At 42.3% G+C, this 15,543-nt stretch overlaps 1 protein-coding gene across 5 annotated transcripts in view; it reads right to left on the reverse strand.

Moving 5' to 3' along the window:
* The window catches only part of CSNK1G1 (casein kinase 1 gamma 1), a 208,890-nt gene that overhangs the window by 86,420 nt on the left and 106,927 nt on the right, over positions 1-15,543 (reverse strand). For all 5 annotated transcript variants that reach the window (XM_062206112.1, XM_062206113.1, XM_062206109.1 and 2 more), the window contains one exon: positions 15,190-15,259. In XM_062206112.1, the coding sequence (XP_062062096.1) occupies positions 15,190-15,259 (70 nt within the window). The remainder of the gene's footprint in view (positions 1-15,189; positions 15,260-15,543) is intronic.

A 15,543-nucleotide genomic window follows, 5' to 3' on the forward strand; every position in this document is an offset into this window, starting at 1 on the left:
TAAATATATCTATCTGACCTTTTTCTAGGGGGTGATGATATTCACTAACAATCCCATAGTGCACTGTATTAAATTTTATTTGTGATGTCTCAGTTCAACATCAGTAACACCACTTTTTTGTGAATTTACAAATAAATATAATTATGATAAGAACAAAAGATTAGCTGAACCAGTTGGCCTGGTGCCTGCAATAATGGTTTCAAACTGATTTTATGGAACAAAAGTAGGTAGGACAATATGATCCTTTTTCCCTGGGTTCTGTTCCCAGGTATTAGAAGAAACTTACGGTCAAACTGCTGTGAGGAGCTGTGGACGAGTGGCAGTGAAACATTCATTCTCACCTAGGAGACTCCAGTGAGGAGAATTCTATTTCAATCTGACCATATTTAGATCCACTGAAGGAAACAAATGTCCCCTTCAAGATAACAGATGTGCTATGTTCATCATAGCTGGAATTCTGATCCATTGAGTCAGAGAAAGGACAAATGTTGCATGAAAATCTATCAAAAGCCCCTTAAAATGGAAATGACTACCTCTTAATTGGGACTTTTTAATTTAAAAAGTCTAAATAAAATGTAACTAGAATATTTTCTTTCTTTTTTTACAGGAAGTTAGATCTTCAGTTTCAATGTAAAATAATAAGGCCTTGTGTTTCTAAAGCAGTTTGCCTAAGAGTTCCAGACCTTTACAGGTATTACCTCATTCAGTCACAGCAAGTCTGTAAACTCAGTAAGAAACAGAAGGCTGGCTGGCGCCGTGGCTTAACAGGCTAATCCTCTGCCTTGCGGCGCTGGCACACCGGGTTCTAGTCCCGGTTGGGGCGCCGGATTCTATCCCGGTTGCCCCTCTTCCAGGCCAGCTCTCTGCTATGGCCCAGGAGTGCAGTGGAGGATGGCCCAAGTGCTTGGGCCCTGCACCAGCATGGGAGACCAGGAGAAGCACCTGGCTCCTGGCTTAGGATCAGCACGATGCGCCGGCCACAGCAGCCATTGGAGGGTGAACCAACAGCAAAAAGGAAGACCTTTCTCTCTTTCTCTCTGTCTCTCTCTCTCTCACTATCCACTCTGCCTGTCAAAAAAAAAGAAGGTCTGCTTTTGTATAAATAAGGAAAGTGAGGCAAAGCAGGGGCATGTGGGCAAACTTCTGTCCTCCAGCTCTTGCTGTACCCACTTACACTGCCTATAATTAGAGAGGGCAATGTTTAAATCTTCACAATCCTCAAAATATAATTTCAACGTTGCCCAGTAATATTAATTAAGATATATTTTCCCTGAATTTAGTGATATGTTTTTCCACCCTGTAGCACCTCTGGAAGAGACTTCTGTAAAATCTATACACTGCAACAAAAGATTGAGATTTCAACTTTTTATCAAATTTCCTCCTTCATCATTTCTTCTCTTACTATAGGAATTTTCTACTCAGCTGGAATCCATAATTCTTCTAAATTTCTTTCCAGCTGTCCTTATTAAGAGAGTCACTTCTGGGGTCAGTGTTATGGCACAGCAGGTTAAGCCTCCACCTGCAATGCCGGCATTCCACACGGGCACAGATTGAATCCTGGCTGTTCAACTTCCAATCCAGCTCCCTGCTAATGAGCCTGGGGAAGCAGCTTCTCTCTCTCTCTCTCTCTCTCTCTCTCTCCCTCCCTCCCTCCCTCTTTCTCTAACAGCCTTTCAAGTAAATAATTTTTTAAAAAGAGCTTCATTTCTATTTTCAGTATATTCCCACCTTTCCAGGATAGCTTCAGAAATTCTTAGTTTTTAATGCCTATGTACTGTTTCCTATATTGGCCTGGCTTGTTTATAGCATGCTTCTAAGGAAGTTCAAGATATTATAGGAGGGTCTTAGCAATCTCAAATTTTCTTATATTCCTTTAGGTCTTGCTTTATTCTTCTGTTGATACAGAACAACATTCTTATTAATTTAACAATTGCCTAGATTCAAAGCTCTCTTTCTAGAACCAAACAAGCACCTCCTAACTTTTTTAGAGCATAGAAAAGCATTTCCTCCCAGCTTCGAAACTGTAAAGGCTGATCAGCTCTTTTTTTTTTTTTTTTAATAAGAACAACTTCGTTTTTTAAAAAAAGAGTTTTTGTTATTATTTACTTGAATGTCACAGTTACACAGAGAGAGAAGGAGAGGCAGAGAGAGAGAGAGAGAGAGAGAGAGAGAGAGAGAGAGAGAGAGAGGTTTTCCATCCACTGGTTCACTCTCCAGTTGGCCACAATGGTCGGAGCTGTACTGATTCAAAGCCAGGAGCCAGGAGCTTCTTCTGGGTCTCCCACGCAGGTGCAGGGGCCCAAGGACTGGAGCCATCTTCTACTGCTTTCCCAGGCCACAGCAGAGAGCTGGATCGAAAGTGGAACAACCAGTACTTGAACTGGCACCCATATGGGATGCTGGTACTGCAGGTGGTAGCTTTACCTGCTATGACACAGTGCCAGCCCCTGATCAGCTCTTTTAACACTTCTTTTTACAAAATAAAATATTATTTTTCATTTTATTTGAAATGCAGAGAGAGAAAGAGAGAGAGAGGCAAGACAGAGGCAGAGATCTTCCATCTTCTGAAGATGGTTCACTTCCCAAATGCCTGCAATAGCCAAGATTGAGTCAAGCTGAAGCCAAGAGTCTGAAACTCCACCTAAGTCCCCAGTATGGGTGGCAGGGACTCAAGTAATTGATTTATCACCTGCCGACTCCCAGGATGTGCATTAGCAGAGAGCTAGATGGGAAGCAGAGTAGCCAGGACTCAGGCTGGGCATGTCAATATGAGATGCAAGTGGTAGAAGCAGTGAATTAAGCTGCTGTGCCAAACACTTGCCCCGATACTTCTTTTATCCATATTGTGAAGTTTTAAGAGGGTGAAAATATCTGTGAAAATACCTTACATCTGATGGCTCTGAATTGCTCAGCTATATAAATGAAACACGCATTCTATACAAATGATGTAATTTACTTTGGAAGTTTAAAAACCCAGAAAACTTAAGGCCATTTTGGAAATAATATAGGCTGCATTCTAAGTGATGAAATGTTTCAAAAAAAATCATCTGAGGAGCCAGTGTGTGGCGCAGGTTAATCCTCTGCCTGCAGGGCAGGCATCCCAAATGGACACCAGTTCTAGTCCCAGCTGCTCCTCTTCCAATCCAGCTCTCTGCTATAGCCTGGGAAAGCAGTGGAAGACGGCCCAAGTGTTTGGGCTCCTGTACCCACATGCGAGACCAGGAGGAAGCACCTGGCTCCTGGCTTCAGATTGGCACAGCGCTGGCCGTGGCGGCCATTTAGGGAGTGAACCAATGAAAGGAGGATCTTTCTCTCTATCTCTCTCTCACTGTCTATAACTCTACGTGTCAAATAAATTAAAAATAAATAAACAAACTTTAAAAAAAAACTCTCAGTAACTCATAGAGTATAAAAAAATGTAACGTATATGAGCAAAACTGACAGATTTGATTATTGTTTACAGCCTTTGTCTCTACTGCTGAGGAACAGTATTTTTTTCTTCTTACTATTTGTTGAATGCTCTTCTTAGTGAAGGGATAAGTTTATGATTATAAAATAAACTGAGGGGCCAGCGCTGTGGCGTAGTGGGTAAAGACACTGCCTGCAGTGCTGGCATCCCACGTGGGCACTGGTTCAAGTTCTGACTGCTCTACTTCCGATCCAGCTCTCTGCTGTGGCCTGGGAAAGCAGTGGAAGATGGCCCAAGTCCTTGGGCCCCTGCACCCCCATGGGAGACCCAGAAAAAGCTCCAGCCTCCTGATCGGTGCAGCTTCGGCTGTTGCGGCCATATGGGGAGTGAACAATCGGAACAATCGGAAGGCCTCTCTCTTTCTCTCTCTCTCTCTCTACCTCTGCCTTTCTGTAACTTTGCCTTTCAAATGAATAAATCTTAAAAAAAAGAAGAAGAAAAACTGAAAGTTGGTCACTGTAAACATTAAAAGAGGGGCCAGTGCTGTGATGCAGCAGGTTAAGCTGCTGCCTGAAGCACCAGCATCCCACATAGGCACTGGCTGGAGTCCCGGCTGCTCCAATTCTGATCCAGCTCATTGCTATGTGCCTAGTAAAGCAGCAGAACGTGGCTCAAGTCCTTGGGCCTCTAAATCAGATGGGAGACCTGGAGGAAGCCCCTCGCTCCTGGCTTCAGCCTGGTCCAGCCTCAGCCACTGCAGCCATTTGGGGATTGAACCAGTGGATAGAAGATTTCTCTCCCTCTGTGTCTCCTCTCTCTGTAACCCTGACTTTCAAATAAATAAATAAATCTTTAAAAACATATGGGAAAAACACCTGGTTCGGGTTCACCTACTATGTTACTAAATTTTCTGTGTTCAAAATGAAACCGCCATAAAAAGTGTCTAGCAGATATTTAACAAGTTCACTTATACTCTCTGCACAGTAAGATTTTCACTTGGCTTTGTTGTGTTTGTGAAGTTTCAATAAGGATCTTGTCATTTCTTTCTTTGAGGATTAGGTTTTCTTTTAAAGAAAGCCAAAGCAGAATAGTCATTAGTAGATTAGAATAGTTGTTGGAAAGCCAGGACATGGAAGCCAGCCTTAGATCACTTATGATGTGATGTTTATTTCTAGAGCCCTTGAGAGTTTCCCAGGCAGGTTGCTGGGTGGAAGAGGAACCAAGCATTTAACGAGAGCGTGATGAGTTCCCCCATTCCTTTAGGATCACTCAGTACAACTAAGAAGGCTCCAGAAGCAAAGAGCACCGTGGTTTGTTTCTATTACAGTTCGATCTTTCCAAATACCCACTGGAGACAATCTACTATAATCTACTCTGGTACTTTAAAAATGTCGAAGCTACTATAAAACCATGGTACCTAAGAAACAGCTTAACTTGGAGCAACAGCAATCGAGGTAATGTTATGGCTTGAGGCTAAATCAGAGAACTCTACCATAGCTCATCTATTTGTATCTAATTCTGTACCTAGAGTCCTGCCAACCCTTTTTCATTTGTTCCTGCCCTTGCTGACTCTTTCCTTCCTTCTTCTCTCCCTCCCTCCACTTCAGATGCGTGCTTGGTTCTGGTTTATTCATTGTTTATTCAATTACCAAACATATACAAAGCCCTTATCTGGCCGGCGCCGCAGCTCACTAGGCTAATCCTCCGCCTTGCGGCGCCGGCACACCGGGTTCTAGTCCTGGTCGGGGCACCGATCCTGTCCCGGTTGCCCCTCTTCCAGGCCAGCTCTCTGCTGTGGCCCGGGAAGGCAGTGGAGGATGGCCCAAGTGCTTGGGCCCTGCACCCGCATGGGAGACCAGGAGAAGCACCTGGCTCCTGCCATTGGATCGGCGCGCTGCGCCAGCCGCGGCAGCCATTGGAGGATGAACCAATGGTGAAAAGGAAGACCTTTCTCTCTGTCTCTCTCTCTATCCACTCTGCCTGTCAAAAAAATAAAAATAAAAAAATAAAAATAAAAACAAAGCCCTTATCATGTGGTCAGCCTATAATGAGCCACAGATCTTCATCTTTATAATGTCCTAATGTGGGTCTGTTTAGGTCACTGACTGTTCCCTACCTCTGTCCAAAATCTGTCATCCACCCAGTTCTATTTCTAGGTGCTAGGATACAAGCAAGAGTGGGAGGTATGTCAGATGAAAGATTTGTAGGCTGGGAAATTTTTAAACTGACAATGTATATACCTTCCTAAGTAAAAGACCCTGTGGGTACAGGGAAATCTAAAAACATTCCCATAAAAGGGATATAACTTGGGACTTGCCCCTGGTGGCTATAATACAGTTAACACACACTGATGATAAGAAAATAAGAAAGATGGTTTTATCGGTTGATTACAAGGCATACAGCCTTTAATTACTATGATTAAACTCATGCTTCCTTGTGAGAAAGCTGGGACACTGTGCCAAACAAATACGGAAGGAAGCTACCAGGAGGGCAGGCAAATTCCAGGGGACCCAGGGTTAATCTTTAAGTCCCTGAATCCTAACCTTGTGTATTCAGAACAATCTACAGAAACTACATCTGAAAAGAAAAGTATAACTGTATTCAATGTCAAAGCCCTCTGTGCCTTGAAAAAATCAAAACACAGTGATACAAAGAGTGAAACAAAAATAACACAAAACTGAAGTCAGAGAAAAAAATCTAAAACTTTGGACTTTCTATGGATAAGGAAAATAATAATAAAATAATTCTTCATAGTCATTACAAATAGGACGGGGAGTTATTTAGTACATATGGAGCTACCTTCTTTCTAAAAGTAAATTCCATGGTATAAACATACCATCAAATATTCATCTAGCTTTATACTGTCACATATTTTGGTTACTTTCACACTATTGTAATTTTCATGTAAAGACAAACTTTATCTTCTTATATATTTTTTAAAGATTTATTTATTTATTTGAAAGTCAGAGTTACACAGAGAGAGAGAGAGGTAGAGAGAGAGAGGTCTTCCATCCGATGGTTCACTCCACAATTGGCCACAACGGCCAGAGCTACGCCGAACCAAAGCCAGGAGCCAGGAGCTTCCTCTAGGTCTTCCACGTGGGTGCAGGGACCCAAGGACTTGGGCCATCTTCCACTGCTATTGCAGGCCATAGCAGAGAGCTAGATTGGAAGAGGAGCAGGTGGGTCTCAAACTGGCGCACATATAAGATGCCGACACTTCAGGCCAGGCGTTAACCCGCTGCGCCAAAGCACTGGGCCCTCTTCCTATATTTTTTAAATTTTGGTTCAGAATCAACTGAAATACATCTTTCATTTTGTAGCTGTAAAAATAACTGAAAATCGGCCAGTGCCACAGCTCACTAGGCTAATCCTCCGCCTGCGGCGCTGGCACTCCAGGTTCTAGTCCCAGTCGGAGCGCCAGATTCTGTCCTGGTTGCTCCTCTTCCAGGCCAGCTCTCTGCTGTGGCCCGGGAAGGCAGTGGAGGATGGCCCAAGCGCTTGGGCCCTGCACCCATATGGGAAACCAGGAGGAAGCACCTGGCTCCTAGCTTCGGATCAGCACAGCACTGGCCGTTGCGGCCATTTGGGGGGTGAACCAACGGAAGGAAGACCTTTCTCTCTCTCTCTCTCACACACACTGTCTAACTCTGCCTCTCAAAAAAAAAAAATTGAAAATCACTATAATATATGTGGGCTAAATGAGAGAACATATGAAAGAAAAATTTTAAGTTATAATATTAAAGTATTAGAAACCAATGGGTACTTAAATCATGCCCTAAAAATCCCACAGGACTAGAAACATGAATATATAGCATCATGACAAATCTATCTTTTAAATAAATAAAATGTGAAATGTTATAAGTTTTGTAACTTTACATGCTGTAACTTGAGATATTTTTGCATGTAAACTGAGATTAATTATGAAACATGTCTACATATGGAAAAAACATTCAAATAAAATGTAGATGAGTTAGGATGATAAGAATATGGATATGCTGATTATTCCTTTTCAAAATTTCCTTTTAGACTTAATAGTTTGGCTTTCATAATAAAAAAAATTATACCTAGTAATTAGGAAGATCAAGATGTTTCAGTTACAAGGCTCTCGAGGCCCCTTTCCATCCTTCCCTGATCATATGGGAGATATAACTCTCATAGTAAATCATCAGGTATTGAAATTCCTTTTCTTTAATTTTTAGAAGTGTGTATATTTATTTGTTTGAAAGGCAGAGAGACAGAGGTCTTCTGTTATAGAAACCTGGAGTGGGAAAACTCCCTTTGTTCAAACAGGCACCAAAGACAGTAGTGGAGCCAAGCAGTTTATTACACCAGCGGGCTCAGCTGGACTCATTTCCTGAGACCTGAGCAACAATCCCAAGCTTCTTCCAATATTTATAGATTCATCAGCATCATACCTTAGATGTTACAGCATTGGTGGGTTTAAATTGTAGCCTACATGACTTAGACCACATTTCCAATGGTCAGTGGGTCCAGTATGTTTGTAAAAGAGATACCAGGGGCAAATTTATTAGGATAGCTTTATGACTGGAGTTTACAGAAGCAGAACTTAGGGGATCTGCCCTTCCTGGACAAGATAACAGTGGACAGCTGTTTCACCAGTTAACTGCAAATAGCCACTTTTCAAAGTCTGTGTTTGTGGGAGGTGGGCCACTTTTTTTTTTTTTTTTTTTTTTTGTCTCTGGTTTTGGCTGTATTTCTCCTACACGTCTATCTGCTGATGCACTATGAAAATGCCTGCAACAGCCAGGGCTGGGCCACTCAAAAGCCAGGAGGCTGGGTCCTCAACTCAGGTCTCCCATGTGGGTGACAGGAACTCAATCACTTGAATCATCTACCACCTGCTGTCTCCTAGGCTGCACATTATCAATAAGTTGGAATCTGAAGTGGAGCTAGGACTCGAAGCCAGGGACTCCAACATGGGATGTTTGCATCTCAAGCAGCGCCTTAATTACTGTACAAACTGTCTGTTCAACATCATCATTTTTTAAATTTACTTATTTGTCTGAAAGGCAGATTTACAGAGACAGAGAAACAGATGTACCGATGTTTCATCCATTGGTTTATTTTCCAAACGGCCAAAACAGCAGGGGCTGTGGGTGGCAGGGGTTCAAGCACTTGGGCCATCTTCCTCTGCTTTCCCAGGCACATTAGCAGAGACCTGGATTGGAAGTGGAGGGGCCAGGACTCAAATGGGATGGCTTAACCCGCTGTGCCACAATGCCAGTCCCCTCCCATGTCTTTAAATTCTTGATGGCAAAGCTATAATCAACCAACCAAGTTTGACTGCCTAGTGGAGAATGGAATGCAATGTAAGGAAAGGGATAGAGACCACACAGGGAAAAGAAGGGACAAGGAGGAAGAATTCTAAGTTCAGTTGTGTACACAATCATATAGTGCTGCCATTTTTGTTCTAACTCCACATGAGTAGAGAACCAGTATGAATTTCCAGATTACATGGTTAAGGTGAAACGGAGGTCAAAAAGCTAATCATTTGTATTAGAGTACTGAAGCAAAAAAATGCTTATATTCCCAAATCAACAGGAACACAAAAGTTCTTGTCTTAGGAATGTAAAGTCTCCAGTTCTTGTCCCAATTGCAACAGGTATTTTTTTTTAAAAGATATATTTATTCATTTGAAAGTCAGAGTTACACAGAGGAGTAGAGGCAGAGAGAGAGAGAGAGAGAGAGAGAACCTTCCATTCGGCTGGTTCACTCCCCAGCTGGCCGCAATGGCCAGAAATGTGCTGATCTGAAGCCAGGAGCTTCTTCCATGTCTCCCACACAGGTACAGGGGCCCAAGGACTTTGGCCATCTTCTACTGCTTTCCCAGGCCATAGCAGAGAGCTGGATTGGAAGAGGAGCAGCCAGGACTTGGAACTGGCGCCCATATGGGATGCCGGCTCTGCAGGTTTTGGCGGCTTTACCCGCTATGCTACAGCACCAGCTCCAACAGCTATTTTTTAAATTCGTGCTCAATCCTTTCTCTTAAAGAATTTCTTTTGGGGCTGGTGCTGTGGCATAGCAAGTAAAGCTACTGCCTCCAACACCAGCATCCCATATGGGAGCAGGTTTGAGTTCTGGCTGGTCCACTTCTGATCCAGCTCCCTGCAAATGTCCCTGGGAAAGCAGCAAGAGATGGCCTAAGTGCTTGGACCACTGCACCACATGGGAGACCTAGAGGAAGCTCCTGACTCTTGATTTCTGATTGTCTCAGCTCCAGCCACTGCAATCATTTGGGGAGTGAGTCAGCAGACGGAATCTCTCTCTGTCCCTGTCAGTCTCTCTCTCTCTCTCTCTCTCTGGGCCATGCTAAAGCCAGGAGCCAGGAACTTCTTTCTGGTCTCCCATATGGGTTCAGGAGCCCAAACATTTGGGCCATCTTCCACTGCCTCCCCAGGCACATTAGCAGGGAACTGCATCAGAAGTGGAGCAGCCAGGACTCGACCCAGCATTCACATGTGATGCTGGTGCTACATACAGTGGCTTAACCTGCTGTGCCACAGGGTCAGGCCCCTCTCCCAAAGATTTTCATATTTATTTTACAAGCACTGATTAATTCACCCAATAAACCTAAACCACAAAAGACTTTTTAAGTCTCCCTTGTCAGTATACCCAAATATTTTACAAATCACTGGCTACTGGCTAGCAATGAGTAACAACAGACAAAGTACTAGTGAGTATAAACACTGACTAGATTATTTTGGCCCTTATTGTGTCTTACACAGGTTGCTTATTCATTATGCTGCAATATCACCTTGGTCTGCAGAGAATGGCATGTGTGATTTGGCTGCTGAAACGTTAACTACTGATGAGTCACATCTACAGCTGAGAATTTACTGTGGGGAAAAAATGGAAAGAAATACTTGTGCTTGTAAAGAATACGCTCAAGTGTTCATGCTCATATTTATAGTGAGCTATGGTGAGATCTTGTCTAATTTCTTGTCAAATAGTGATCCAATTTCAAAATAAATTTCTGTTTTTTGGTTTAGCCTCAAGAAATATTTTTATTACTTAGTAAAAATCTAAAAAGGAAGCTTATTAAATTTTTCTAATGTCTCTCTGGCATCAACCCCTTCTGCCTACTGTGTTACAGACTTATGGTGGGCCTTGAGATACAAAGTGAGGAAGGTATAAACCACTTTCTCAAGGAGCTTATGTTCTTATTGGGATGGGGAGCAAATGTGCAATTATAATTTTAAAAAATAATCAATACATAATCACCAGTAGGATTACAGAATCAGGATTGAAAAAAATCCCAATATTTACTAATGAAAGAACGAAATAAAATGACATTTCAGCTGGCGCCGTGGCTCACTTGGTTAATCCTCCGCCTGTGGCACTGGCATCCCATATGGGTGCCAGGTTCTAGTCCCAGTTGTTCCTCTTCCAGTCCAGCTCTCTGCTGTGGCCCGGGAAGGCAGTAGAGGATGGCCCAAGTGCTTGGGCCCCTGCACCCGCATGGGAGACCAGGAAGAAGCACCTGGCTCCTGGCTTCAGATTGGCACAGCACCGGCTAGTGGTAGCCATTTGGGGAGTGAACCAACAGAAGGAAGACCTTTCTCTCTGTCTCTCTCACTGTCTATAGCTCTACCTATCCAAAAAAAAAAAAAAAAGACATTTCAGAGGCTCAGGTGCTTAAAATTAATTATATAACCACAAAATGCAAAAGGCCTTGATTGATGGCAGCTTACATAAAAAAGATACATAGGGGCAGGCATTTGCTGCCAAGGTGAATATGATGCTTGCTATGTTCTGAGTTCAAGATCTGCGTTTGAGCCCTGGCTTTGTTTCTAATTCCAGCTTCTTGCAAATGCATTCCATAAGAGGCAGAAGTTGATGGTTCAAGTACTGGAGTCCTTTACACCCATCTGTGGGAGACCTGGACTGAATTCCAAACTTCTGCCTTTGGCCTGGTACAGTCCCAGCTATTGCACGCATTTGTGGAGTGAACTAATGGATGGATAATCTCTGTCTCTCTCCTTCTAATTAAAAAACATTAATCATTTTTAAAAGACTTGTAGGTTTCACCTGACTACAACTTCATAAAACCATAAAAGGCAACTATGTGAAATAGCTTTTTAAAAGCCCATGTATGGGTCCAGTGTTGTAGCGCACATGTTAAGCTGCTGCTTGGGATCCTGCATTCCACAATGGAGTGCTGGTTCAGGTACTGGCTACTCTGTTTCCAATCCAGCATCCTGCCAATGCAGCCTGGGAGATAGCAGATGATGGCTCAAGTGCTTGGGCCCCTGCTGCCTACATGGGACACCAGAATGGAGTTCCAGGTTCCTGGCTTTGGTCTGGTCCTGCCCTGGCTGTTGTGGCATTAGTGATCCTCTGGATGGAAAAATCTCTCTTTCTCTCATTCTGCCTTTCAAGTAGATGAAAATAAATAAACATTAAAAGAAAAAAAATCTAACAAATGTGGTTGTCACTTCACAGTGTACCTCAAAAATCCAAGTTATACACCTTAAATATATACAATTTTTATTTGTCAACTGTAAAAATTACTAAAAGGAAAAGGAAAGTAACAAAAATTGAAAGAAATATTGTGCCCAGATCACAATGACAGTAACCAACTCCCTCCATGTCCAGTGTTACCTGTGCTGCTTTAGGAGGCTCACTCAAGAGAAACATTACAAAAGTAGTGGCGCTTGGCACTTGCACTGTGCTCCACAGCAGGAGAAAAGGGCTCCACTCGCACCACCATGGAGTCAAAGTGTTCAATTCTTTTCTGGAGCCTTCCCCAGCCCACGGTCTACCCTCCCAGTGGCACAGGCCTGCCTTCCCCTCCTCCCTCAAGCAGTTTGTCTAGCCCAGTGCCTTGCTCCTGCCAGCCCCCATTCCCCTAGGAGGGAAGCATGGGTGGAGCTGGATACTCGTCAGTACCACTCTTACGTTCCTTTGCTGCTACCCTCCCACTAATACCCCAACTCCTTCTCAACCTCTCATGAGCCCCCTTGTGCTGGGTCCTGAGCCCTGAGCACCTGCAAGTGAGGTTGGGGTGCTAACAAGAAGGAGCAGAGGTCTCCTGCTTGGAGTCTGCGGGGGCAGGTCCCTCAGGATTGGCCAGACTTCCTGCTGTCTCACAGACCTTCCCTTCATTTCCATTTATTCATTTACCCTCATTTACAGCCATTTGCAGAGATTTGGAAAGATTTACAGTTAACAAATGGATTGCTATATAAAGATTTTTTTTAACGTTTTACAGCAAAAGGAAATTGTAATATAAGCACAATGTTCAAGTGAATAAAGACCATGCCTAAGGCAAAAAAACAAAAACAAAAACAAACCAACTAGCAGTACTGTAGGTGTATGTGCCTGTGCTCAGAGCCATCCAGTACCCGCTGATGGCAGTGACCGATGCATCAGACTCAGTCTCCAGTCTGTCCTTTCTGCCTTAAGTGAAAAGCAATTTCTATAGTCCTCTTCCTCCAATGTTGTCCCCATTTACTCTTAATTTTCAGTACATGCAGAATACTGAAACTTCAAGAAACTGCAATATTCTGTATTTAGGAGAATGTGAACTCAGCATAAGATTTTATTCCGATGTAAAAGTTAATGAGATTATTTTGGCTCCTTATGGAAAAGGGTAAATTAGCCTGACTTGGTGGGTCTATTTGGAAAAATTTACAGAAGAAATCCTTTAATTTGGCCTGGTCACTTCCCCCAGGACCATTCAAAACTCTAAACTAAACTATGCAGGATTAAACATGTTTTCACCTAAACTTCATTTGTGAGACATCTACAAAGATGTATCATAAATGGGTTGCCAAATGCCTGTCACCTGAGGACTGGGTAAAGAAATTATGGGATATATATATACCATGAAATACTACACAGTAGTAAGAAAAAAAATGAAATATTATCATCAGCAACAAAATGGATAAAACCGGAAAATATCATGAAATAAGCCAGTCCCAAAAGGACAAATATCGTATGTTCTCCTTGATCTGTGATAATTAATAGAACACCTAAAAGGTAACCTATAGAAGTGAAATTAACACTTGAAGATGCAATGACTTTGAATAGCACTTGTCTCCACTGTTGAGGAACAGGATTTGTTGTTGTTGTTGTTTTTATACAATTTGTTGAACTCTTTACTTTTTTTTTTTTTTTTTAATTTTTTGACAGGCAGAGTGGACAGCAAGAGAGAGAGAAACAGAGAGAAAGGTCTTCCTTTTGCCGTTGGTTCACCCTCCAATGGCCGCCGCAGCTGGCGCACTGCACTGATCCGAAGCCAGGAGTCAGGTGCTTCTCCTGTTCTCCCATGGGGTGCAGGGCCCAAGCACTTGGGCCACAGCAGAGAGCTGGCCTGGAAGAGGGGCAATCGGGACAGAATCCGGCGCCCTGACAGGGACTAGAGTCCGGTGTGCCGGTGCCGCAAGGTGGAGGATTAGCCTGTTGAGCCACGGCGCCGGCTAACTCTTTACAACATAGAGTTACTCATATGTGTATAAAGTTAATTAAAAATAGACTTATTAAAAAATAAGAATGGGAATAGGAGAGGGAGGAGGAAGAGGGGTGGGAGGGCAGGTACAGTGGGAAGAATCACTATATTCCTAAAGTTGTATTTGTGAAAAGCATGAAGTTTGTATTCCTTAAATAAAAGGTTTCTGGGGGAAAAAAATGGGCTGCAGCAGTCATCACTCTAAAATTTATGAAACTTGGAACAAGATAAGAGGAACAACAAAATTTAGCTCTGGGACATGAGGGAAGTTAAGCCCAAATTTAAATATACATCCTGTGGACTCAGTTGTCAGCCTTACATCTTTTGCCAGGAACACCTCATGTTTAGATATAATCAATCAACAAATCCATACCAAGAACCTACTGTGAGCAAGAACTCATAATGAGTTGAATAAAAGATCCATGCTCATCATGGCCTCCTAGGTTATGACCATGGCTGATTATTGCCTTGCTCTGTTTATAGCATGACTTGACAATCACTCAACAGCTCTTACATAATTCTATGTATTTCAGGAAGTGAAAGTCACATTCCTTCAACAATACCTTCAGTAATGGTACCTAAGAGGGAAACTAGGCTTCAATTACTCACATAAACTGTCATACTGAAGGAAACAGAAAGCAGAGGAATCTCTACTCATGTAAAGTAACAAGAATCAGCTCTGCAGCATTTCAGATTCTGACAGAGGTTGCTTTCATGTGTAGCCTACTAGGGTTGGGAACATTTGCTTAGCCAAAATACTTTTCTAGAAGCTAGTAAAGCTTCTTATTTCAAAAATGAGAGCTCTTAGGTGAACACAGGACATTTTAAAAAAATTATAAACTTAATTTTTAAAACTCCCCAAAGACCCTAGTTCTTAAAGTAAAATGTGTAGCTCTTGCAAATTAATGAGAATAATGGATGAGATGTGTCTCAATGTGGTAAAACATCTATAAAAGCTTGCAAATTACCAACCTTTCCTCTTTTCTTTTGGTAAGAAAGGAAAGAGGAAACTCAAACACCGCTTGTATTTCAAACAGGTAAAAGCATCTGAAGATTGCGCTATGGCCATGGTCATGACGTCACAGATCCCCAGTAACTCAAGTATCTCTCTAGGAACTAGCAAACAAGTAGCTTTGTGGTTGACTATGTTAATTTACCTATTGAGAAACCAGGGGAGATAGATATAGATATATGGTCTGATATAGGGGTACACCAGGTAAGAAAATTTGCATATTTAAGGACATAAAATACAATTAAGTGTATGAGATATACACTTAAGTATATGGAGAAAAAAGACTTGACTTACCTGCACTGCCAAGCTGTTTATAGAACCTGTACTCTAAATGAAGCTGTGGAGCACGTGATTTTATTGGTTCCTGAAACCCAAGAAGAAAAACTGTGATCAAATTTAGAAAAATGGAATTTTTCCTATTCCTAGATTTTTACAGTAAACAAGGGCTATAATCACTTAACATTTTAGAGATAATATCTATACATGATAGCTTTTTCTTCCCAAGAATTGTGCTGTCAAGTACAGTTAACATGAAGCTGAATTATAATGCAAACTTTTCCAAAGATAAACAGACTCTCCATGAGCCACCATTCAAGCATAGCTCTCTCACTATGAAATATTCTCCTGAAATGTATTCTCCCTGAAACC

The sequence above is a fragment of the Lepus europaeus genome, chromosome 11, assembly GCF_033115175.1.
Source record: "Lepus europaeus isolate LE1 chromosome 11, mLepTim1.pri, whole genome shotgun sequence".
Classification (NCBI taxonomy): Eukaryota; Metazoa; Chordata; class Mammalia; order Lagomorpha; family Leporidae; genus Lepus; species Lepus europaeus.